This window comes from Panulirus ornatus, chromosome 56, assembly GCF_036320965.1.
Source record: "Panulirus ornatus isolate Po-2019 chromosome 56, ASM3632096v1, whole genome shotgun sequence".
NCBI lineage: Eukaryota > Metazoa > Arthropoda > Malacostraca > Decapoda > Palinuridae > Panulirus > Panulirus ornatus.
Genome location: NC_092279.1, coordinates 14,982,610 through 15,009,147, shown reverse-complemented (window position 1 = coordinate 15,009,147; position 26,538 = coordinate 14,982,610). Strand labels below are relative to the sequence as shown.

Here is a 26,538-nt window from a genome sequence, read left to right as displayed (position 1 = left end):
CTCTCTCTCTCTCTCTCTCTCTCTCTCTCTCTCTCTCTCGTAAGGGTGCGTTAGTGTGCCCCAGGCTTTGTTTTATTGTCTTTATGTCAGGTGTTATGAAAAACTCAGATTCTCTCTCTCTCTCTCTCTCTCTCTCTCTCTCTCTCTCTCTCTCTCTCTCTCTCTCTCTCTCTCTCTCTCTCTCCAACTATCGTCAACCTCACCTTGACCACTTGACCTCCCCAGCTATCACCACCCTCAGTCTGAACTTTGATCTTTTCTATTATCACCCTCAATCAGAACTTTGACCTTTTCAACTGTCATCAACCTCACCTTGAACACTAACCTTTCCAACTCTCACCACCGCCAATCTAAACTTTGACCTTTCCAGCTATCATAGCCCTTAGTTACCCTAAACTTTTTTTACCTTTTCATCTTTCACCACCGTCAGTCTTAACTTTGACCTTTCCAACTATCATAGCCCTTACCCTGAACTTTTTTGACCTTTTCATCCTCCATAACCACCGTCAGTCGTAACTTTGACATTTCCAGCTATCACCAGCCTCACCCTGAACTTTGACCTTTCCAACTATCATCACCTTTTACCCCGATCTTTAATCTCACTGAAGCCACTGTTGACGAGGTGTAGTGAAGATACGTTTGACCTGACATAAGGTTCAGGGCAGGAACCATAGGGGGTAGTGAAGATGAGTTTAAGGTTTACAGTTTTCATTTCTGTTCGTTCTCTTCCCAGAAACAGCATCCTGGTCGTGGCTTCTGACCTCACCCGTAAATGTCAGGTCAAAGCCCCCGATGCACTTGATAGTGTAGTGAAGATGTGTTCGTCTGTTATTTGAGAGTAGTTAACATGCGCCCTGTCGACTTGACCCGGGAAGTGTTTAGGTGGTCGAAGGTATTGGTATTGAGGGTGTAGTGAAGATGCATTTGTGAAGGATGAAGTGGACGTTCGTTGGTCGAGAGGGAGTGTAGTTAGGGTCAGAGGGTTTTAGAGAAAAAATAAGATCTATACTTTTGCTTTTGACATGACCAGTAAGGGTCAGGTTAAAGGTGAATGGTGTCGAAGGTGTTGTAAAAGTGTTTTTGTTAGGAATGAAGTAAAGATGCGTTGGACCCGATCCATAAACGTCAGGTCAAAGGCAGTGAAGCTGAAACATGTAGTAAAAATGAATTTGCCGAGCTGTGAAGATTTTATTAAGAGTGAAGGGAAGTTGACTGAGGGAGACGTATGGCATTCGCCAGCAAATGATGGAGTTTCTGGTTAGTGTTCATGCTTGTATTTTTGCAAATTTTGATTCAGTTCTTACTGACGTAAGGAAGGGCGGACTTGGCGTGTAACTAAGGAGTTAGATCCGCAGTTACGTGGAGGCTGGTGCCGAGTGACATCCACAGGAAGTAACACTCAAAGGTAATGCCATTTGTCCACCTGAAGCGTATGTGGGTAAATGAAGATGCTCGTGGTCGCTGACGAACTAGGAGGTGATCTCTGAAGTCATCAACGACAGGGTTACTGATATGAGTGGAAGATGAATCAGCCGGGGGAAGTAGTAACCTCATGAGAGTTTATCACTTTCAGGAAAGGTGATTTCTGTGTGATACGTGTGTGTGTGTGTGTGTGTGTGTGTGTAAACGATGAAATGATGTAGAGTATTTTTCCCCCTCTTATGAATAAAGTTTTATGCTATAGCTTTGATAAGAAATGGTCGGTATGCAAAGTTAGATGAAATTAGCTTGTTGTTTACGATATTCATGGAAATTACAGCCGTAATAGCCAAAGTGCTGTTCATGCATCACGCAATAAGCACCGAAATATGGTTGAAGATGTTCGAGACCAACTAAATGCCTAAATCTGTTTCATTGATCTGAACAGGAGCAAACAGCATCACAGGTCAGGTGATAAGGTTATAGAACTAGATGGAAATGTTACTCGTCTAAGTGTATATGAGAAAGAGAGAGAGAGAGAGAGAGAGTGTGTGTGTGTGAGAGAGTGAGTCCGCTAACGAGATAGAAACTGTGGTATGTGTTGCGATATGTTATACTAAGTCTCACTATCTACGGTGAAGACTTGCTTAGTAACTACAGGTGGGAGTAATGCAACAGACATGGCATAGGGAAGTGCGGAAGGGACGAGTCCATCAGCATATCTAGTATAGAAATGTGGTACAGAAATGATCGTCTCACTTACTTGAAAGAACTGACGCAGTCAGTTGCAAAGCAGAGTCTGACATATATTTCCTGTAGTTCATCTTGAAGCGAAGAGGGCAGGGTCCTTCTGGCGCTCCTGTTTTTTTTTTTTTTTGTGTGTGTGTGTTATGGCAAACGCCTTGTAGGTTCCGGCAGACCTGAGAAAGGAGTCCCTGTGAAATACATTCCTTCTGCAACAACCATATTGATATGCACGGTACGGAAAAATCTCATCTGGTGTTACCGGACTCCGCTCGCATGAGGTTACGCAGGAGAGAGGAGAGTGTCACCGCCAGCGAGCGAGAATGCGGCACACTCAACTGACGAAAGGGCAGTACAGTCTCGTCGAAGTTCTTATTCCAGAGGAGCCCACCACTTCATTGCTGCTGATTGTAGCGCTTCTCTGGAAATGAAGGAGCCCAGTGAGAGAAAGAAGGTGGTGGTGCTGGGGGTTATGAGGTCAAAGAAAAGAAAAACGGAATATCTCGAGGATTACGGTGCGAAAAGTGACTGATGTTGGATTTGATTGCTAACAACAGCCAGAGGGCAACACTTAAGCCACAATACCTTCACTACAAGGAAAACAAAAAAAAAAAATCCGGACTGTGAGTTCCTCATCTATGTAAGGGTGCGTGGGTCCGTTAGATGATGGCTGCCGCAATGTAAACATTGCATGATGTCTGTTCCGCAAGAAGGTCACTTTCAGTGTCTTTTAACTCAGAAAGTAGAGCCAGTGGGTCCGCACTGTACACAGACGGGATTTGTTTCATCAAGCTATCAGTAAAATTGATAGAAAGCATACCACAAGAGAGCTCTTGGAACAGGACGAAGATACAAAACAGGACTTAAGTCATGGGTATTGGTGTAGAAGGCGGAGAATCGGCGCTAATGGGATAGAACCTAAGTGACTCCAGGAAAAGGCCAAGTGCCTCAAGGTTTGTTTCTGGGTCCACTGCTATTCATGGTGTATACATATACCATTCTTCCACCGCAAGAGAATTTGCCACTGCCACAGTAACACAGCATTTTAAGTCGACTAATAACTCTTGAAGACTTCAGGAAGATTTATCACCTAAGGCTATTATTATGGAGTGAAAATAGGACAATGGATCGGATTAGGGGAACAAAACTGATAGTGTACACAAGTGTTACTGAACAGACAGATGAGACGTACCGTAGAGAACTTATGGCACCTGCAGAGAAGGTTGGAAACGAGAGCTCTGGTTATCGGTTTGCACCATTGAAGTAATTGTGGATATTTTTTCCCCCTTCCTTTCATGACTACAGTCGCTACATGTCAGTAGGAATATGTTCTTGAAATAGTGTGGTTATATCCTCATCATGGTGGTACCATTTAGCTGGCAGGTGCACAGCTTGCCCCGTGTTTTTCTACTTGCAAGGAAATTTATAATTTGGAAATAATGCCCTTTGAGATGAGATCAGTTGAGATTCTTGTCTCTCATGAGAGCTGTCCTTCATGCAAAATTAGTGCCGGTATAATTCTTGCACACCCGCAACTTTATCTCTCCCAAGTTATAGTGTAACACTTGAATATGATTCTATGATTTTTCCTAGATTTATACGAGGCGCCGTTAGGACCTGGATGTCAGTGACTCCAGCAGGAATGAACAGCCTACTCGTTATATTATAGATTCCCTGGAACAACTTTAGATCTCGTTTTGCTGTGTAGGTTGTGAAGGAAAAGCATCTGTGAGGGTTAGTCCTCACTTTGTTCCATCAAGGTATCCTCTTGATTTTGATTTTGGCCTGTTCTTCTCATGTTTCGTTAGTTTGATATATATATATATATATATATATATATATATATATATATATATATATATATATTTTTTTTTTTTTTTTGCTTTGTCGCTGTCTCCCGCGTTTGCGAGGTGTATATATATATATATATATATATATATATATATATATATATATATATATATATATATATATATATATATATATTTATTTATTTATTTATTTATCTATTATACTTTGTCGCTGTCTCCCGCATTAGTGAGGTAGCGCAAGGAAACAGACGAAAGAATGGCCCAACCCACCCACATACACATGTATATACATACACGTCCACACACACACACATATACATACCTCTACATTTCTACGTATGCATATATATATATATACATGCGCAGACATATATATATATATATATATATATATACACATGTACATAATTCGTACTTGCTGCCTTTATTCACTCTTGTCGCCAAGCCCGCCACACATGAGATGACACCCCCCTTCCCCCGCACGCGCGCGAGGTAACGCTTGGAAAGGACAACAAAGGCCACGTTCGTTCACACTCCGTCTCTAGCTGTCATGTATAATGCACCGAAACCACAGCTCCCTTTCCACATCCAGGGCCCCACAGAACTTTCCATGGTTTACCCCAGACGCCTCACATGCCCTGGTTCAATAATGCAGAAAATCGCAACAAATATGTAACTTCATCAATGCAGAAACACCACAAGGAAAAGGAAACAAGAAAGCAGAGCGCTTTTTGTGTATTACCACATCTTCAGAGAACTTGTTACAGTGTGAGAAAATAGACATATTAGAGGCTATGTATACAGAACCGGAGGAAACATGGAGTGGGGTCATGTAACCTTGTGATTAGTGAGAGGCTAGGTGGTTGATCCTGTGCTTTATGTATGTGCTCGTCTGTTAGTGGAAATCTGGGTATGAAGGGCATTTATTCCTAATGATTTTTGTGAATTTCTTGAGCCATTTAGACAAATTCTGTGATTTCGGTGGTTTTCGAATCATGAGGACATTTGCAGGCACTCAGTACGTCTTTAGGAGCAACGATTATCAGTAATAATATTCCAGATATATCTGTGTAGAATTTGATGATTTTCCTCCACTTTCTTGAACTTGCGCTGCTGCTGTTGTCCCCTGAGACAAATTGGTCGTGATAATTTCCTTACTTGTAAGTAACTTGTGTGAGAAACTACTGCATCAATTTACCAATCATCGACTCATCCATTCAGCTACAGTTTCTAAATATCTTGAAGAGTGTTGGCTTTAGGAAGCGGTTCCAGCTGAACGAAAACCGTGTGCTAGCGTGTGAGGACAGCATTATGTCAACCATTCGTAATTTCAGGCACACTGTTCGAGCCTGAAGATACTTGGAGGGAAAAACCTCATGTATCAACTAATGTTCGTGGCTTTCGCTTATAAACTCGGTGTCGCACTTCGAGATTGAAGTAGCAAAGAAATACACTCGGCATTTTTGTATCTAGATGATGGCTGTTTTGCTTTCTAACGATGACTAACGACGGAACTTTGCTAAAAGGCAGGGCTAGCGCGTGTCCCCCGCCGTCCACCGCAGGAAAATCTAGACTTAATGAAGAATGAGTCGTGTGACTACGCGTTGTCAAGTGTTATGTGCGAGGAGCGCAAATGAGGATGAACCAGGGAGAACAGACGGCATCCTGAGCCAGGGAAGTGGAACTTGACAGCCACTGATTCACTTCGCATCTTTCACCAGTACCGATGGAGCCTCCTTGGCCGGTAGCTCTCTGCTTCCTGGACGAGACAGGGTGAAAAACAGAGGGACATAAAACGAAGACTAGACAGAGAAGCTGTGAATATTCGTTTCCGTAGATGCCGCGGCATACACACATGCCTACGTCCGCGAATTAGTGAGTGGATATCGAACAACCCTTCCCGACGGTTTTGGAACGGAGACGTTCCGTCGCGCGCGGCGCGCGGTAAGCCCGACAACGCATCAGTCGAGGAAAAGTACTCTCGAGCTTCATATTTACCCGTGAATGAAGAAGGTATTCAGCGTATGGCCCCGCGGGATGATGGAGAGGGTATGCTGCTGTTGTAGCGGGAGGCAGCAGGCTACTAAGGGGCTCGCAAGGCTCTGACGGTATCCCTGGGTGACATTCCAGGGTAGGAGGGCCGAATCATGATGACCTGTGCGGCACCCTCCGCCCGCTCATGCCATGCCACCTCTCGCATCGCATGGGGCCCCGCCCACCTCGACTGTATCCTAGCCCAACCTCCTCACCACCAGATCTCCACCCAACCCCCACCCACCCCCACCATATGTACCCCTTGCCCACCTCTTGTCAGACTCACACCCACTTCTGTTATACCCCTGCCCACGCCATTATATACTTCCGCCCACCACCACTATATTTTCCCCCATCTTCACCATACCATCACTCGCTTCCAGTATACCTCCTCCCACCTGCACTATTATCCTGCTCTCCTGTTTGTCCGTCTCCGGTCTGTAGATAGGCCGATAAACCCTCCGTAAACAATTGCCAAATACTCATCCATTTCCTTGGCCAAGATGGAAGTTTCTGCCTGCGAGAGTGAAATAGTTTTAAGATGATATTCTGTTGCTGAGTGGTAGGGTTGTACCGGCAATGTGAGTGGTGTGAATAGATGACGTGGTGAATGATTACACCGCTGAACGATGGCATGTGTCGTTTAGTGGCGTGGTGTTGCGGGAGATATGGTAGGCCTCTCCAGGAGCGGACACATGAGGGTTCGGAGAGCCTGAATCCGCTAGTTTCTCTTGAGAGAGAGAGAGAGAGAGAGAGAGAGAGAGAGAGAGAGAGATCCGCACGTGCGTTATTGAATTTTTCAACAGAAGGCATGATGACCACGAATAACGAAGTGAAATGAAAGAAATGAGATGAATTTAACCGCAGGCAGTTTTTTTTTCTTTCTTTATTTCTTTTTAGGCGTAGACAAACAATGGCATGACCAAATACCAGATGTTATCAAGGTCAAGACTCTCACTACCTTAAACTCAGTGCTTCACAAATATTTCATTGATATCATTTATCAGTAGATAAGCTTCTTGAGCAGGAAGAATCTTTTAAACACATGATCTGTCTATCTACATACTTCTTCATCGTTTATGCTAAACACATTTGAGCCTCATCCCCGGAGCATCCCAGTGCTGGAGATAGATTAAGATGTATTTTCCATTCACGATTATTTTAAGTTTCCATATCAGTTTTTTTTTTTTTTTTTAATGTTAGCTGAGACGCCACAGGCAACTGGATGCCCTAACCAAGGTCACCGCATTAGTATGCGCGCGCATACACACACAGATACACAAACCCAACCTAGCATATGTCAGGTATGGAGTGATCTGTGGTGAGTCGTCAGCAATAATGACTGTCGAGAAATTGTTTCGACGGGAAGCGGAAGCGGATATTCTTACCAAAAGCCTCGTCACAGATGACGACCACAAACAGCATCGACATGCCGTCAGCGACCTGGCAACAGCCGCGAGTGCGTGGCCAGTCATAAACTGACTAAAGCGCCCAAGAAAAATAACGAAAGATGCTGGCTCGAATAACCTCGTTGGTGCAACAGGCGCAGTACACAAGTCAATCTGCAACAGTGGCGCCTCCTGAAGAACTGAATTGTTTACGCGGCTGAGATTTCGGTTGACGGACTGAGTAACGTTATTGTTCGTCTCTCTCTCTCTCTCTCTCTCTCTCTCTCTCTCTCTCTCTCTCTCTCTCTCTCTCTCTCTCTCTCTCTCTCTCTCTCTCTCTCTCTCTCTCTCTCTCTCGTCACAGGATCTCTTCGTGGTTGTTGTCGGTCGGTCCACAGCGTTGGAGAAGGTGAAATGTGTCGTATCTTTGCGGAATCCTGCCGTTCCTCTGTGGATACGAGGCATAGAGTGCAATCCCAGAATCCTCCTTTTGAGACCCTCAGTAGTCACCACCTGTCACTAGGTTCATTTATCCTGCAGGCTCGCCTTTGTGGTGTTTGACACCCCCCCCCCCGTAGGCAGAACGTGACGAGCTACTCAGTTGGGTCTGCCGCATCTCGAACACCGCCATCTGTGGTCGTTACCCACGAATACCTGTACATGTTTAGTTGGTTCTTGTAGCGGCCAAGAAGGGCTTTGCAAGTGTACGGAAATCAACGTCTGGGGTAACTGGTGCTTGAGCTCAGCAATCTCCAGTCTGCGGGAGTAGTGATGGGTTATGATTTTGGGGGAGAGGAATGTGTTGTTAACGTGTGTGTGTGTGTGTGTGTGTGTGTGTTCTGGGAGGCAGATTGGGCTAGGCAGTTCCCCGTCCGCACACTCAAGTGCAAACATAAACACATGCTTCTGGCTTGTGTCCATCCAAGTGTAATCTTCCGCCGCCCTCAGCATGCACTACTGATCTAAAGTGTACTATATGATAATATTATCACCAGGATTGAAGGATTTACATGTTCAGACGTGAAAGTAAATGGTCCTTTAACCCCCTCCATCGGGGGGCAGAATTGCACCAGCTCAGGCATTCAGTGCAACCGTTCCCACCACCACGAAGCACACCACAGTGAGGCTGATGCTGGCCAGAAAAATCACCAGGAATACGCGGTTTGCCAAGATGGCCTTCTTCCTGCTGTCGACCTTTGGCAAGGGTCCCTTGTGGGCAAACGAATTGCCTTTGGTTGGCGCCACATTCACCCGTTGGTACTGGTACTGCGGGGTGAGGCGGATGTATTCCACATAAACGAGCGCCAGGATAATGAAGAACACTCCGCAGATGAGCGCCAGATACCACACGTCGATCAGCTTAACGTACGAGGTCTTCGGGTTGGACTGGCTCGTCTGGGCGAAGAAGGCAGCCAGCACCAACATGGATGTTAGCGTCACCATGATGCGGTCCTGGAGAGGGAGGGAAGAGAAGAGAACAGGTGTGTCAATCGCCCTCTCTGAAGGTGGCCTACCTACAGGACTCTCCTGGTTGCTATGGATGAGTCTACACAACAGGTTAGGGTCTTGTGATAGCGCGTCAGAACACTTTGATTGAGGAGAGTTTGTTCGGGTCCAAAGAAATCTTCGAAAGGATATAAAGTTTTGGCTAAATTATATTACGTGTGTCATCCAACATTATTACGTCAGTATATGTAAGGCGTTATCATGAATGTGAACCTAACATATGCAACCTTTCAACACAGAACGCCATAGAGCTACTAATACCAGGCCTAACACCTTATCAATATTAGTTAAAATAATGTCAAACTTCATTGCCGAATTGAATCATACAGTCTCCAAGTTTCTCGACCTTAATCACCACAGCTGATGGGGCTAGGCGGCAGTCAATGCTCAGTTGGTTACGTGGCTTGAAACTATAAAACCAAAGCTTCGTGGAAGAAACACTCTTTGTATTTGTCTTTTGCAGTGATTGTGTCATTCTTGACGTATGGGAAGTACACAACATGGTCCATACTTAACTGTCTTTTGTACTACATCCTCAGCCATGTGTTGCTGTTATCCTAACTCTTGTTAAGCCCCAAAGTTGACCTTAGTGTGCCCTTAAACTTTATTAATGATCTTAGGTTAGCCAACGCTACCCTTGATATTGGCTGAGCTTAGCCTTGGGTGGTCTATGTTACTCATCTTTTTTTTTTTTTTTACCTAATTCTATGTTAGCATATGTTACTCTTGTCCTTAGGTTGAACTTAGGATGGTGCATGTTACCCTTAGCCTTAGTTGAACTTGCTCTTAAGTTGATAAATGTTACCCGTCGGCTTTGGTTAAACTTAGTCTTAAGTTGGCCCGTAATACCGTCAACCATGGCGAAAATCAGTCTCAGGTTAGCCCGTGTTGCCCTCAGTCTTGGCTGAACTTAGTCCGAAGTTGGTCTATGTTACCGTCAATCCTGGTTGAACTTAGCCTAAGGGTTCTCTCCTTGGTTGTCCATAATTTTTGGGGTCATCCCATGCAATGAGGTGCCCTTACTAAAGGATTGCATGTCCTTTAAACCCCGATTACTTTTCGTCATGCGTTACTCCTGGCTCTGTCTTGCCCCTAGCTCTAGGTTACTTTAGGCCTTGAATTGTCTTCGGTTGTTGGATATTCATCCAACCCTAGGCTCGCCTAAGCTTATTTGACATCATCCCCCCCTGACTTCGGCTACCCCCAGTACATCTTGCAGGCGCCCGGATCCCTCTCAGAATTCAGCCTGAAGCTCCCGGAGGAGTCACACTGACCGAGAAGTCTTCGATATCGAAGCAGAGTGTGAGGCAGCAGATCAGGACGAGCATGAGGCTCGGCAGGAAGGCGTTGGCCAGGTAGTAACGGTACTGGTTCCTCAGCTCCAGCTGCACCTGGGTGAGGGAAGAAGACCACGATGATGATGATGATGATTGATGATGTCAGTCACAGCACATCAGTTCATTATGGCTTCACGTGAACATGGACAGCAACATAAGCAAACCTCAAACGTCTGTTCGAGGAAAATGCAGAATCAAGCACCTCGTTCTGTCACTTCCTGAGAGAGTATTATTCATTTTCCTACACACATATCGATGAAAGAGTGATCCAAACTAACTTACTGACACCATATAAGACGACCTGATAAAGTCTGGCCGGACCTGGCATTCCACGCCTTGACCTGCATGAGCTGTGGTGGTTTACCTGGAGGACGCTGACGCTGTGGACTGTAGCCTGTGAGATAGCCTCCCTCTCCAGTTTGTACTCCAGTAGTTGCCGCTGGCCTGCGAACACCACGCCCTCCCCGTCCTGCATCGAAAGGCATTCACAAATGTCGGAAAAAGATAGATTTTCTTTTTATGTATATATTATAGGTGCTACCGGACTGTTGGCTGCTTGAGGCTACTCGGCGATTGAAAATTACCTTTGGCGAAGCTGTATTAATCGGCAGTACAGTTTCGCTAAGAACTTCTGACTCCAAAGCGGTCCATCATTTCCCCTGGTACTTTAAGTAGCGCAGTCTTAGAGCTGCAAGGGTAACCCTGGAAAAAGGGGTCCATGGAATCTGCCACCATAGAACTTTGTGATCCCATAACCCCCTCCCACTACCACCTCCATCAATAGACCCTCTTTCCTGCTCCAAGTTCTTCCTTCGAATTTACCTTCCTCATCATCTCGACCGTAAACCATTTCAACAACGATATGGCGACCGACCTCATTACCAACTCACAGGCCTTTTTATTCTAAGTAAAGAAAGCTCATGAGTGGATTTAGCATCGTATCATAAACCCTGTATATCCTTAGCACCTTCAATCCACAAAGGATTTTTACCTTTGACATACGTTCTCCCCAGATCCATAGAAACAGCATACAGTCCCTTGTCCTTCTCAGAGCATTTCTCTCACACACATCCTTCATAGGAGACGACATCTGGTCCATACAGCCTTAACCTTTCCTGAAACCATATTGCTCCTAACCAGTCAGCTGATCTGTGTAACAGGTTGGTTAGGATCCTTAGGGTTGTGATGAATGACAAACAAAAGCTTTGCTGAAACGATATATACGAACAGATCTGGTGGTTTACATTTAGACAAGATTAATCCAAAGCATATAATATGAATTCATATTTTAAAGACAGGCTCTTATTTCCTTTAATGAATATATGAATAAATGCATCAGTAGTTAATCAGATGTGTAGATAAGATGATACTGATAAGAGATTCTACGTACAGATAACGAGGTAAAGACTGAAAATATCTTTAAGGGGGAAAGATGTATAGGTCATGCAATCCACATCTTTAGGAAAAGGGGAAAAAAAACAAACCTTGAGGAGGACTCCCTGTGTGTGTGTGAGATCCTGGACGCTGAACGTCAGGGAGCACGTCTGGGTGTCGAACGGGTACATGCGGAGCTCGAAATGGCAGCGAAACTCAAGCGTGTCCTGCTGCTGGTAGAGTAAGGTGTTCTCCTCGCCACTGTATGTGTCATCTGTCGGGGTGCGACAGTGGTCGGTCGGAAGGTTAATATAAGCTGTGTTGTAAGACATGATCGCTAGCGTTCGGATGGTTATAAGCTCTGTTGTAAGACATGATCACTAGAGGTTGGAAGGTTATAAACTATGTTGTAAGATATATGATTGCTAGACTTCACTCAGCTGGGAAATGAAGCTACATCAAAAATTTAACCCCCGAAGGAGGACGATACAGATTGATGGAGCGGACACACAGGTAGCAAATGAATTTAGATGTCCACACATGTGCAGCGTTTTACACAGGAGCAGGAAGACATTGCGGTACAATGATTTGATTTAGGAAAAGGACTTGGTTGCAATGATCTCCAACATACTAAAATCTCATAAGCAGTGCAGTGAAGCAATGAAATGAAGCGTAAAGAGTTCTTTACTTTAGAGGTGCAACATTCGAATTTCAGTCTTAAGAAACTCATCGTCGTTCTGTGCACTTCACAGACGCTCCCTCGCCTTGAAGACTGTCTTCGGGCTTCGCTTCGAGTCCACGACTGGCAGCATTTATTTACCCCTCGGTAGATAAAGGAGGTCGTCGATCTCCTCAAGTCATCTGTTTGTTTCTTAACTCTTCTGCAATAACACACAGCCTACAAAGGACCCAACGACCTGTTGCTTTTTGCATTCCTGTATCCCTGTTGCATGACAGAATATGCGTGGGAGGTGCGATAGGCAGCAGACGGGAGGAACGACACTATGTGCTTGAGAGGTGCGATAGTATAGAGGTGGAAAGTGCAACGCTCGAGAAGTTGGGAGGTGCGACAGTATAGAGTAGGGAGATGCGATACGATGACTTTTGGGGCAAAGACAGCATGAAGATAGGAGGTGCGAGAGCATGTAGAATGTAGAGTGCGACGGTATAGAATCGGGAGTATAGGGTATTCACCGTACAGGTTCGACAGTATAGAGGTTGGAGACGCCACAGTATTTAACAGGCACGAAAGACGCTGTCAGTGAAGCGGTAGGACACACTTTGCTCTGTGGTAGTGACCCAGGCCATACTGTATCTTTATCAAGGAAATGAAGCTCTAGTCTTCATGAATCTTTATTACCCACGCTCCCGACCGGCCACTGTATCTCCAGGCATTCATCCCACCGTATCTTTCTTGGTTATCCAGTAAGGCCAAGTATATCCTTACTACCCGAACACTGAACTCATTTGTCCCTATTAACTCCAGACGCCACGCCATAAGTCAGCAAGTCCCGTCCTTGGCCTTAGCCCTCGGCTATCCTAAATGATTCACATTTGCCTCCTATATATCCTTCATGTACAAGTGCTGATGAGAATGTAAAGGAAATACGACCGGGGATTTTATTAAGATTAATTGGGGAAGAGTTATATTCTTCAACTTCTTTATCTCTGGAATAGTTAAGGTTATTTAGTGGTGACAGTTCTCCAAGTGGTTATTTTCCTTTGTCATGTCAGGAAAATACATAGTATTGATGAACGCATAATCTTTTAGGCTCCAGAATTCTTTACTGGATAGCTTTATTTTGATCTGTATGTCTAATTTAGTTGATGAGAGAGGTAATAGTGCTCGATGTCCGTCTCCAGCCGCGGCTCGTATTCGTTCTCTCGCGTTATGCAGAACGGCTTAAAATATGAATTAACTTATCGTTTACGGTAACTTTTATGAGTGGAAAAATGAAGCAAAGGTGAAGCAGAAGAAGAGAGAAACATTCAGCATACAGGGATAGGTTTCAAGCACGAGAGGTGCATACAGACGCGTTAAGGAAGTGGATGGAGTTACCAAGGAAATGGGACTGCAATCAAAGTCCACTTCTGCATCTTTCCTCCAGTCTTCCAAATGTGGCATTCGTATGTCAACGCCTGCTGCTGGTGGTCACCAGTAGCTATCTAACCTATGAATGCCATCGAAAGTAGGAAAGTGCGGCAGCAGTTGATATGGAGATGTGACAGGAAACAGTACAAAGGTGCGACAGTATTGGAAACAGTGATACCATAATAGCCTAAAGAGGCACAGCAGTATACAGAAGAGTGCGACAATATGCACTACACTCTTGCAGTGTGGAGTTTAAAGGTGAGACAGTACGGAGTATAGAAGATGACACAACGAAAAACAGATACGCGTGGCTTTAAAAGGGAAGGCAGTGGTGAGAGGATATGGTGCGGGTACATTCGGCGACAGCGTCTGATTTAATAGTAAGTCAGAGCTCACAGCATCGCCTCGGGATGCGACACAGCAAGCACAAACGGTTATCCCTGACGAACAAACGAACGAGGCGTCTGCTAACGACAGCCGATCGATCGTCTGCCAGAGCCAGAGATGTGACTTATGACGATGCTGACCCTCGATGGTCATCTCATTGTTGTCCGTCATGGGTTCCGCCCCTCGGATGACGTACAGGTTGCCTGACACCCGAGCTCCCTCCACCAGACTCTGGGTCCCGTCCGTGACCAACAGCTTGGGCGTCCACAGCTTCTGTCTCTCCTTCACTTTGTTGTTCTGGTAATTGCTCTGCAGGTTGCTGAACGTCAGCCTCGAGTCGTGCCACTTCGTGTGCCATATGGCGTCAATGGCAACGGCGAAGGCGGACAGGTCGAAGGTCCTGATGGAGGTGATGTTGATGAGGAAGTGTATGGCCAGCGGTTCCAGGGTATCCCGGGGAGGCGAGAGCTCTTCCGAGTAGCCCCTGGGAACGATGACGATCTTGCAGTTGAGTTCGTCTGTTTGGTCGGGGCAGTCGGTGATCAAATTACAGTTGCGGCTTTTGCTGATGCAGGTCCCCTCCCCGCACGTGTACTCGTCCCTGCTGCACGCCGTAAGCAGAAGCTCCGCCTGAAAATACGTTACAGTTCTAGACGCGCCAACAGCGGCCAAGGAATGCGGAATGTTTCACACCACATCATCATTTAGTGTTCATTGTGGAAGGAAGACCCGTTCTAACTAACGCAACTACGTCACACAGCAGCAACTTACGACTCACCTCCCAGGTCTCCCCTCCCCTTCCCCCTAAACCCCACCCCCCTACCCTATACAGAATGCAAACCTGCCTCTCTCTGTTATAGAAGGAGACATGATTAAAAACTAAGCAAAAACAATATGTACTCCCTCGCAGGAAGGAAGATAATTACATGCCATAGATATTCTGGCACTACCATACCCTTGTGTGTGTGTGTGTGTGTATGCATGTGTGTTAACATTGTCATCATCATCAAGCATTATGGTGTGACTAAATGCGAAGATCTTCAATATGATCCCTGTTTGCCTCAAGTTCTGTAGCTCCTACCCTCGCTTTCATTGTTGGCAGTTGATGTTGAGTCCGTTCCTCAGTCCTGCAGAGAAACATCTCCCGTCGTGCGCTGACAGCAGGTCAGAGTTTACTGAGCCGTTTTCATCAGTAACCTTTCACACTGTGAACACATTCAGTACCACTGTTAGAGAAGGCTTGATGACTGGGGGTGAGGAAGAAAACGCTCAGCAAACCCAATAGTTACTAGGTGTGTTATTGTGACGCACTAGCGGGAGTGTTTATGACGAATGTGTGATACGTCATGTTTTACATACCCTCTTCTGAATGCACTTGTCCCCGCTGATGGACCAGTTGTGGAGGCCGATGGGGTATGCGCCCGGTACTCCCATGTCCATGACGGCCCTCAATCCCTGGTGCAGGCGACTCACCATCACCCAGCTGCTGTTCTCCCACAGAATTTGACTGTGGATCATCCCGTCGAACTTCGGCCGCTCGTTCTCGTAGTCGTTCAAGTATAGCTCGCGTTCAAACAGCGACGACTTACAGAGTCCCCGAAGCCTCAGGAGAGGACGTGAGGTGAAGTTGCACATAGCGCATGAGTGGGTAAACTCGTCACAGTTAGTTTGCCACCATTCGTACGGGTACAGGTTGTTTCCAACCGTTATGCACGCCAGTCTGGGTCTTTGGAAGGTGCGGGAAAGCCCGGAAAAGTTATGCCACAGCAGAGGTTCCCCGTCCGATACCCGGTTCCACCCTCCAGTAGACAGGTTTCCTAGGGCGCCGACCCAATACAGGGCTTTGTATGTACCTTGGCAGTATGGACTTAAGTGTTGGAACTTGTTGAATATCATCCTGTTTTCCTCTGCGTCTTTTGGCACCGCAACGGTTGCTTTCAACTTTCTGCAGAAGATGACGGTGTTGTTGAAAGTGTCTTTCTTTGGGATTAGAATCTCGTAACTGTAAACTCTTCGGCATATTTCACTCATAACAAGACTTGTGTTGGTGACCATCCCTTGGGGCTCCAGACGTCCGTTGTCCAGAGTGATCAGCGGTTCCCTTGACGGTAATGAGGAGGGTTCCTCCTCTCTGCAGGAGGTGAACATGACGAGTTCCTCAGGAGTCAGAGCCACGTCGTAAAGTCTGTAATCGGTAACCTCCCCATCCATCGCCTGAGCTATGTCGAACTCCCCTTTGATAGAGTCCAGTTCTTGGCCCACGATCAGTCTGCCACCCCCAGCAACCTCAAGCCGCTTACGGATCCTCGAGCGTTCGATGTTCAAGTCATGCTCCTGTAACTAAAGGATGGGATAGAATCTCGTACACGTAACCAAGGCAGGAGAACTGAACCCTAGCAGATTGCCCGACTTCAGGATGATGACAGAGGATATAATAGTTTTTTTTTTAGGCATTTTTAACAAGTTGTTAACATGATCTACGTGTTTGTAACAATGGACGTAAAGTCCCCAAAGAAAATTCCCCATTATCCAACCCTCATTCCCGTATATAATCACAAGCAAGCTGAGAAGCTGTGGACCTTGAGCATGGGAGAGGAGGAGGGTAGAGCTTACCTCACCATTATATGCAAGATAGAGTTCCCCAGCAGGAAGGTCCAGCGAGACACACATATGCTGCCACACGTATAGCCTCAGCTGGCTGAAGGGGATGTTCTCGCTGACGGCGCCGTTGCAACATTCGATCCACATTTTGTCCGTGAACGACTGGAAGCCTTGAAAAGATCGTCGTAAACATCGTCATCGTAAACCAGATTCTCTCTCTCTCTCTCTCTCTCTCTCTCTCTCTCTCTCTCTCTCTCTCTCTCTCTCTCTCTCTCTCTCTCTCTCTCTCTCTCTCAACACCAGTGGTGATAGATGGAACTATTTCGTGTTGCATGAGAGGAAGAGACAGAGATTCGGGGTAAGATGGAGGACTGGTTGACATAAGATGCCAAAAGCGAAACATGTGTTGAACTGTTTTGATTTTTTGACATCTCTTGTCGCCCAGTCCTCCCAACTTGTCCCCAATCTTTCCTCTTTATTTGAGGCTAGAGGCACCCACGTCCCTACACCTTCACTGGAAATTTCACAGAACATTTCCCCACAGTGTCCAAGTTGCATCTCATCTGTAACATGTCTAGTGCCATCTTTGCTATGTGTAACATCCTCATTTACCACAGCATCAAACTTGACTGTTATATGATCACTTTTTTTCCAAATAATATTATGATACCCTCAGTATCCATGCCCACTGTGTATGAAGATGAGATCAAGCAATGATGGTGTACCATTCATCCTGAGGTGTCCACTGGCGATCTGGTATAGGAGATTTTCCTGCATACACACTACGACATTGTACCTCCACGATTCTGTCACCACGAGAATCAAAAAAATTCCTCATCATTATTTTTTTTCTTAATGAAATTCACTTTTATTAGTGACACATCCTCTCAGAGAAGTGCATGTTTTACTGCTTAATGGACCATCCTAAACGTTTCATTATTATCTTTATATACTTGTATATACGACTGTATACCATGGAAAGTTTTGTGGGGCCTGGATTTGGAAAGGGAGCTGTGGTTTCGGTGCATTATACATGACAGCTAGAGAATGGGTGTGAACGAATGTAGCCTTTGTTGTCTTTCCCACGCGCTACCTCGCGCGCGTGCGGGGGTAGGGGGGGGGTTGTCATTTCATATGTGGTGGGGTGGCGACGGAAATGAATAAAGGCAGCAAGTATGAATTATGTACATGTGTATATATGCATATGTCTGTGTGTGTATATATATGTATACGTTGAAATGTATAGGTATGTATATGTGCGTGTGTTGACGTGTATGTATATACATGTGTATGTGGGTAGGTTGGGCCATTCTTTCGTCTGCTTCCTTGCGCTACCTTGCTAGCGCGGGAGACAGCGACAAAGTATATCAAAAAGATATATATATATATATATATATATATATATATATATATATATATATATATATATATATATACATTTCTTTCTTTCTTTTAAACTATTCGCCATTTCCCGCGTTAGCGAGGTAGCGCTAAGAACAGAGGACTGGGCCTTTTTTGGAATATCCTCAACTGGCCCCCTCTGTTCCTTCTTTCGGAAAATTTAAAAAAAAAAAACGAGAGGGGAGGATTTCCAGCCCCCCGCTCCCTCCCCTTTTAGTCGCCTTCTACGACACGCAGGGAATACGTGGGAAGTATTCTTAATCCCCTATCCCATACATATATATATATATATATATATATATATATATATATATATATATATATATATATATATATATATATCTTTACGTGTTTAGGGTTCAGCAACAGTGGTTCATTCGTGAAAGGTAGCTACCGTCAGTGAAGAGAATATATAGTGCGTTTTGAAAAGGGAAAAGTTTCCTTTTTCATAAACTGAAACATTTGCTCCCTGCTTCTATTCCTCTTTGTTAGGTAAAAATAGGATTATATACTAAATCCTCTGAACTCCACTGGAACATTTTATCCCAGTCTTTCCTCCCCCCCCCCCCCCTTTTTTTTTTGTCATTTTCGTATTTTTCTCCGTTGATCTTAATAGCAACCCAGTTATATTTTCCCCCTCAGCAAATCCATTATCTCTTGCACTGTTCACTCCAGGTATTTGCGACTCAATGTTCATTCCACCACAGTGGCTCATATTTCTCTTCACTGGCGGCATGTATGCAGATAAGTATATACAGTCTCTCTCTCTCTCTCTCTCTCTCTCTCTCTCTCTCTCTCTCTCTCTCTCTCTCTCTCTCTCTCTCTCTCTCTCTCTCTCTCTCTCTCTCTCTCTCTCTACACACACACACACACACACACAACTTAGGCTGGTGTGTGTGTGTGTGAGTGTGTGTGTGTGTGTGTGTGTGTGTGTGTGTGTGTGAAGAAGACCCAGCGCCCTTCCCAGAGCTACAACTCCCAGGAGCTATACTCACCGATTACCAACTCGTTGTCGTAGTCGCCGCCGAAGTAGCTGACGAAGGGCACAACGGCGTTCCCGTGGCGAAGGCGGAAGCGGCAGCACAGTGTCACCTGTCGTCACAAATCATGATGAATCAGTATATAGCTTCACCCACCTGGCCACCATATTGCAGTGTTACCTCCTCACATCGCCTCTTTGTTTTGTAGTCTACCTCCTCACCTCGCCACTATCCCATGATGTACCCCCATGTGGCTAGTGTACCTCGGTTTTCTTCTTCAGTTTACCTTATTGTACCCGGCCACTATGTCCCGACATACTCCCCCGTTCCAATAAGCCATAAGTGAACCAACATGAGCTCCCAAGCTTGTTGTCTGACCCCAGTGTACCCACGTACCTAGCTTTCCCTCCACACACACACACACACACACACACACACACACACACACACATATACATCGTGGCTGCTATGTCCCAGTGCGTCTCACCCAGTCCACTATATAGCCTTGGGGTCTCTCACCTGCGTCAGCGGTGGTAGGGCTCCCTCGCCAGCGTCCAGGAAGCTGTTCATGGAAGGGAGGCCATCGCTCTGGAAGCTGATCACCGACAAGTTGCCACTCTCAGCTGCGGAAAGATGATGAGACACATGTTTCTCACTGTCGTTCTCGCGGACGATAAAGATGACAAGTTACACTCCAGTGGACATGATCATACCCTCACTCCAGTGGACATGATCATAACCTCACTCCAGTGGACATGATCATAATCTCACTCCAGTGGACATGATCATACCCTCACTTCAGTGGACATGATCATAACCTCACTCCAGTGGACATGATCATAACCTCACTCCAGTGGACATGATCATACCCTCATATTGTTCCTGGCGAAGGGTTTACGCTTCTGATGGATCCGACAGCAGTCCTGTTATACACAGCATTGTTTTTTTTTTTTTTTGTGGATGGGTTTTATTTCAGTGTTGTGTCTGAGGGAACTCTACAGCGGGACGTCATGCTTCCACAGGGCGGATGTAATCCATGTATACCTTGCTTATATTCTGGATATACTTTACCCTGATGTATATATGTATATTGTGTGTGTGTGTGTGTGTGTGTGTGTGTGTGTGTGTGTCAGTATAACATCTCACGTCTTGAATTCTCACATTACACAAATAACAAACCGAAACTCCTGTATAGATGCCGTGATTCCTTTCCTTCCAAGCAGTTGTTCCGTTTATACAAAAGGTTGGTTCGTCCTTGTATGGAGTCCTGGTCTCATATCTGGGGTGGTTCTACCTCTGCCTATTCACTAGACAGAGTTGAGTCTGAAACAGTTCGACCCATCAACCCTCCAAGTCTACCCCTCACACCTTGACCCTCTTGCCCTACTTCGCAATGTTGGTTCGCTCTCCCTCTTCTGTAGGTATTACTTTGGTTTCTGCTCCCGAGAGCTTGCTGCTTGTACGCCCCCCGCTGTTAGCCAGACCACATCTCTTTACTGGGCAGACTACTATGTTGTATGATTACTGTGTGACATCTGCTTCATTCCTTACACCTCGAGGATTTGGAACTCTCTGCTCCCTCCTGTCTTTCTTAACAACAATGACCTGACCCTTTTCAAAAGGCAGGTTTTCCATTTTCTCCAAAATTCTTAAAAACTTTTCCTCTTCTCTTATTTCTCCCTCTCATTAAGCCTCTTCACATTTCAATTAAGGCCTGGCCTCGATGTGGACTTTTGTCCCTGACTGCGGCCTCCAACAAAATATTATATGATATATATATATATATATATATATATATATATATATATATATATATATATATATATATATATATATATATATATATATATATATATATATATATATATTGTGCTTGTGTGTTTGTGAGTACAATTTGTTTCTTACAAGCAAAGTTTTACTTTAGTGTTGCCCTATCTCTTATTCTTCTATATATGTACCATATCTACACACACACACACACACACACAAGCCTAAGTCAGGTAACCATTTATCGACCAGTCCTGAGGGTAGGATGCACAGCTGGGGATTGGCTGTAGGCCGACTGCATCGCCCAGGAATTCGAATCCTCGCAGGCCCGATGCCGGACGGGTCCGTGGCGTGTGTATGCACAGTAAACACGGTAACTGATAACTGTAACATATAGCAAGTATGTTACAGTGGATTGGCGTCCCACCCACCTTAACTTTTGTAATATTTATCACAACTATAGAGATTACCCGTATGTCCAGAAGCGTCAGGACCTACAGAATGCCTCAGTCACCGAGTTACATCATTCCTTCAGCCATTCGCTTGTCGATCACATTCCTCCCTCAATCACCATCTTCACGAATCATGCAATCACGAATTCTGGAGGGATGCGGCTGGCGTGGAGGGCCCCGGACGACGGAGATTCGCGCTGGTATCTGGAGAGACGCGGAAGTGTTCCACGGGTGTGCCAGCTCAGTACCCTGATACACCTAGAGTGGTGCGGGTGTACCTACCAGGCAGTACCTCGGCACACACACACAGACAAACACACACACACACACACACACACGCACACACACGCACACAGTACCATGCCAAATCCAGCGGACGTGTGAGACTGATGATGATATATTCTGTGTGTGGCTTTATTATTATCCCGTGGGTATTAGTATTAGCGTTGCCTTAAGTAAGCTCTCTGTTTTTGTTGACGTACTTCATTTTTCTTGTCTGTTATGCTCTTATGACATTAGCTCGTAGGTATTTGTTTCATTGAGCTGCATTATGGTCTGTGAGTCATGATGATAACATATCAAAACCACCTATTTAACTTGCGGCTCTTTGTGTGTATATATATATATATATATATATATATATATATATATATATATATATATGAGAGAGAGAGAGAGAGAGAGAGAGAGAGAGAGAGAGAGAGAGAGAGAGAGAGAGAGAGAGAGAGAGAGAGAGAGAGAGAGAGAGCAGTAGTACAGCACATTCATTGTATTTCATTGTCTTTAATGCTGTATTTTCCACAAGAGTCTGTGCTGTATATTGTTTACATGAGCTTGATATACCCACTCTTTGATGTCAGTAATTACCCGTAGTTATGTCTAGATAGAGCTAGTGCAGTCGTGAACTAGTACACACCTAGCTAGCTCTCTAATGCCGCTGTGGTTAGGAAACTGTAGAGTCAAGTGGGGTTAGGAGGTACCTAAATTTAATGACTAGTGCAATTTATGACTGGAATCAAACTCTCCAGAGCTAGCGAAGGCGCGTCAGTAGTTGGAACGGTCGCGTCTCGTACGCTGGAAGCACGGCATTTACATCGTCAGTTCCTCCTTTCTCTTCGTGGTTCGGGTGATTATACTATTGTCTGTGCATACTGGAGGAGGGTTGTGGAGGGGAGGTTTATCTTCATTGGGCGCCCCACCCCATGATTTTGTACCATTATTCTTATATTTTTATTTTTTTGCGTATAGTCAAGCGTTGTAGCTTGCGTTGTGGCAGTCCCTCTCTTGCATACCCCATTTCTACAGTGGGTCAGTCAACGGCGGACCGAAGCTTTTTCTAATGAAAAAAATTGAAAAAAAAGAAAGGAAAAAAGAAATAAAAGACATTATTTGTTAGTCTCTGGAAACTGACAACTACCTCGTCTATTTCCAGGTTCAAGCAACGTTTGTCCCGGTTGATCATCGAGAGAAAAAAAAGAAGAAAACTGACGAGAATTATTATTGAATGGCTTATTGTAAGGGAATTATTCAGGTGATGGGTTGCTTGATGCACCGTCATCATATCGGCGAAGAGATTATTCATCTGTGGTAGATAGTACATTCCTCAGGTGTGATTATTCACCGACACCTTCATGTTGTCCCACCCGCCCGCATTCCCAGAATGGTACCAGCGCGTCCTCGCGTGCGAGGGCGGGTGTAAATTCAATCCGAGGTGGTGACAGGGCAAGGGTTAAAACATGACCTCCCTCCCGCATGAAGGCGCTGTTTTTTTTTCTTTTCTTTTTATAGGAGACAGTATTTTTTCAAGAATTTTGTCGGAGGAGGTTTGCCTGGGAGGAGGTTTGCTTTTGGGGGGAGGGTTGTGTAGGGGGAGGTGTGCCTTTGGAGGAGAGGTTTGTCTGGGAGGAGGTGTGCCTTGGGGAGAGGTTTGTCTGGGAGGAGGTGTGCCTTGGGGAGAGGTTTGTCTGGGAGGGAGGTGTGCCTTGGGGAGAGGTTTGTCTGGGAGGAGGTGTGCCTGGGAGGGAGGTTTGTCTGGGAGGAGGTGTGCCTTGGGGAGAGGTTTGTCTGGGAGGAGGTGTGCCTGGGAGGGAGGTGTGCCTGGGAGGAGGTGTACCTGGGAGGAGGTGTACCTGGGAGGAGGTGTGCCTGGGAGGAGGTGTGCCTGGGAGGAGGTGTGCCTGGGAGGAGGTGTGCCCGGGAGGGAGGTATGTCAGAGTTAAGGTTTGCCTCACTCTTCTCTCTTCCATGGAGGTCATATCGAAACCCTCTATCCTTTTCCTGTAACTCAGCACTTTCCAATCTGGTGCATTTTTGTTGCCCTCCTCTGGACCTCCTCTAATAGCTTTTTCCATTTCTTGAGGCGCGGTGACCAAACTTCTAGTTTTGGCCTCACGTGTGATGTGAACAGCTTGATGAATAAATCTCCGGTTCTGTACACACGAACACAGTTCACACATTTGCCGGCCCACAGATTGTCTCTTGTAGTATTCTTCCTAATGTGGAACGCTGGCGATAGGTTAGGTCCAATGTCGACTACCAAGTCCCTCTACCACACGTATATCCTCTTCTTGCTTGCGCTCTGCTAGATGACGTCCATATCGTGTGTGTGTGTGTGTGGGTACTTCCTCGGGTGTGTCTGATTACTGCCAGTAACTATGCAAGACAATTGGCCTCTTCTTCTCTTGAAACTCATCGTCTGTCTTCTCGCACGACGCGACACTTGACACAAAAGACAATTCCTTACCTCGCAACTCCTACGGTGGAACTTCAAATTGCATTTCAAGTAACGAGTGGAACTTCGTTTCACTTTTTTTTTTGTCTCCTTTTTGTTGTTGGTCGTGGCGCTTTTAATATTACTTTTTTTTTTTTTTTTGCCTACGTTGTAAAGTGGGACTTTCGCGAGAAAAAATATTTGCCGGTTTGTTTCGCGTATTATAAAAAGTAGAGTATTTATAGGTTAGGGTGGGAGGACAGGAGAGTGGGAAATTGGAATGCAGACAGGAGACTGTATGTGGGTAGATACGAGGAGAGAGTGCGATAATGCGACTGAAGCGCGGATATATTTTTTCTTTCGCTCTTTCTGAGTTTTTTTTTAAGTGAGATGGTGAATGTGGCGATAAGGAGCGGAGGCGGAGGACGTATATGCATGGAAATGATGGAATGTATACACCGTGGCGAGGGAAAGAGTTTCTGTACCAGACGATGGGATGCGAACGTTAACTTTGACGCAGCTGGCGACACTCAGGGTAGGACTGTGTGATCTCCCTCCTAGGGGAGTCTGCTTTGGGGAGAGGCAATGAGGGTTGAAGGAAGAGAGGTGTTGGGGAGGATCTCTCATCGTTCATTTTAAAACAGGTCGTGGAGGAGAGATGTCTCTTCATAAGGAAGATACCGTATGTTGTTTTTTTATGGATTCAAAGAGGAGGTAGAGATTATCTTACCATTCTCTCGTAGGGTGTGTACGGAAAGCCAAGGAAGTTGTAAAACTGCTCCAGCAGACCAACAAGTTATCGGGAGAGCGCATAGGTGGTACTGTCTTAGATCCGTGCAGTGTTGCGACTCTCGTGGGATAGGTTTAGGTAGCGTGTGAAGCTAAGGGGAACAGGGAGGACGGGTGGAAAGCCGAACCGTGGTGCCACGACCCCTTCTCCAAGGGTTCGGTGCAGCTTCAAGACTGCGTCACAGTTGTTAGCAGGGAATGGGTGGACTCCTTCGGGGTGAGAATGTCTTCATCGAGATTGTACTTCGATGATATGGCACTGAGAAAGGAATTAGTGGACGAATGACGCAATATATATATATGATTCGAACACCATAGTCGCGTTTGTCTCACTCCTCTACTCTTGTCTAACCACAGTCTTACACTGCTGGTGGATGACGTCTGTACAGGACCAGATCTTTTGACGCGGGGATGACAAAAAAGCAAATGATGTGACCCCGGGGGCAACTGCTGGTAGCACCACGTTGACTTGTGAGAGCGTCGTCGTAGATTGATAACAACGACACATATCGTAGACGGACTTGGCCTTCGCACGGCTTTTGGGCAGGGTGGAGTGTCACCCCATCACCCATTCACATCGTGTACTATGGCTGCGAGAGGAGATAAGAGACGTCCAGACAGTGTCTTTCGCTTCTTCCCGCCCCTGCTTATCGTGTTCAGACAAGGAAAAGCAATTCATGATACGCCCTTGGCGCTATCGGCACTGACTGACTGCACCTGGGTTCACGTCACGCGAGTCATGAAGGGGAAAGGTTGACGTGCATCGTTACGCATCTTCTTGCGCACGATACATAGCGCCATCCATTAATACGTGTAGACCATCGTACCGGTGAAAACGAGCAAGGATTGCGCGGTGGGAGGGAGGTGGCATCCCCTTGAAATGAACAGCTGATGTGTGCACTCTGGTCGGAAAAAAAGAAAGAAAGATATAAGGTGGATTCTTATCAGAGGGTAAATGTTTTTATACATTCTTAAGATGTATCGGTCCACAGGTGATCGCTCATGCTTAAACGGATGCTCCATATGATAGTTATCAAGACACCCGCTGATGGTTGAGAAATAGATCATGAATGAGGACTGGTTATCGCAACATACATATATGTATATGCTAGGCTGATATCACTCACTTGGCTGTATAGCCGTGAACACCCTAGCATATGAGGTTAACATTAATGTAAAGTAATACCCCATTTATAAGGTATTGTATGAGTCTACGCCAACCAGGAGTTAGAAAAATATGTGTCATATCACATAGTACCTGGACACTGGAAAATAGCACTGCCATTAACTAGACCAGCCACCATCACTAGCCCGTCCGGTCACCATCACTAGCCCGTCCAGTCACCATCACTAGCCTGTCCAGTCACCATCACTAGCCCGTCCAGTCACCATCACTAGCCCGTCCGGTCACCATCACTAACCTGTCCGGTCACCATCACTAGCCCCACAGTCACCATCACTAGCCTGTCCAGTCACCATCACTAGCCCCACAGTCACCATCACTAACCCGTCCGGTCACCATCACTAGCTCCACAGTCACTATCACTAGCCTGTCCAGTCACCCTCAGTAACCCGTCCGGTCACCGTCGGTCAGCGCCACGTTCACCATCACTAACCTGCAGTACAGCTGATTAAGGAAGCTAAGATGATCCACGTCATATCTCTGTCTCTACCGCCACAAGATGATGGTGATGCTATGTGCTCACTGCTGGTTGGTGGCCTCCCTGCTCCTCATGTGGCTCCTTC

At 45.7% G+C, this 26,538-nt stretch overlaps 2 protein-coding genes across 2 annotated transcripts in view; both read right to left on the bottom strand.

Annotated features, from left to right (window-relative positions):
* The window catches only part of LOC139765795 (kynurenine/alpha-aminoadipate aminotransferase, mitochondrial-like), a 9,459-nt gene extending 7,905 nt beyond the window's left edge, over nucleotides 1–1,554 (bottom strand). The window contains exon 1 of the mRNA XM_071693588.1: nucleotides 1,424–1,554. Coding sequence (XP_071549689.1) covers nucleotides 1,424–1,554 — 131 coding nt within the window. The remainder of the gene's footprint in view (nucleotides 1–1,423) is intronic.
* Nucleotides 1–26,538, bottom strand: part of LOC139765926 (uncharacterized) — a 26,734-nt gene extending 196 nt beyond the window's left edge. The window contains exons 1-11 of the mRNA XM_071693892.1: nucleotides 26,409–26,538; nucleotides 19,594–19,697; nucleotides 19,090–19,186; nucleotides 16,706–16,863; nucleotides 15,452–16,432; nucleotides 14,233–14,722; nucleotides 11,724–11,887; nucleotides 10,604–10,708; nucleotides 10,177–10,293; nucleotides 5,973–8,848; nucleotides 2,183–2,339 (exon numbers count right to left, since the gene is read on the bottom strand). Coding sequence (XP_071549993.1) covers nucleotides 8,471–8,848; nucleotides 10,177–10,293; nucleotides 10,604–10,708; nucleotides 11,724–11,887; nucleotides 14,233–14,722; nucleotides 15,452–16,432; nucleotides 16,706–16,863; nucleotides 19,090–19,186; nucleotides 19,594–19,697; nucleotides 26,409–26,451 — 2,637 coding nt within the window. The 5' untranslated portion in view covers nucleotides 26,452–26,538 and the 3' untranslated portion in view covers nucleotides 2,183–2,339; nucleotides 5,973–8,470. The remainder of the gene's footprint in view (nucleotides 1–2,182; nucleotides 2,340–5,972; nucleotides 8,849–10,176; nucleotides 10,294–10,603; nucleotides 10,709–11,723; nucleotides 11,888–14,232; nucleotides 14,723–15,451; nucleotides 16,433–16,705; nucleotides 16,864–19,089; nucleotides 19,187–19,593; nucleotides 19,698–26,408) is intronic.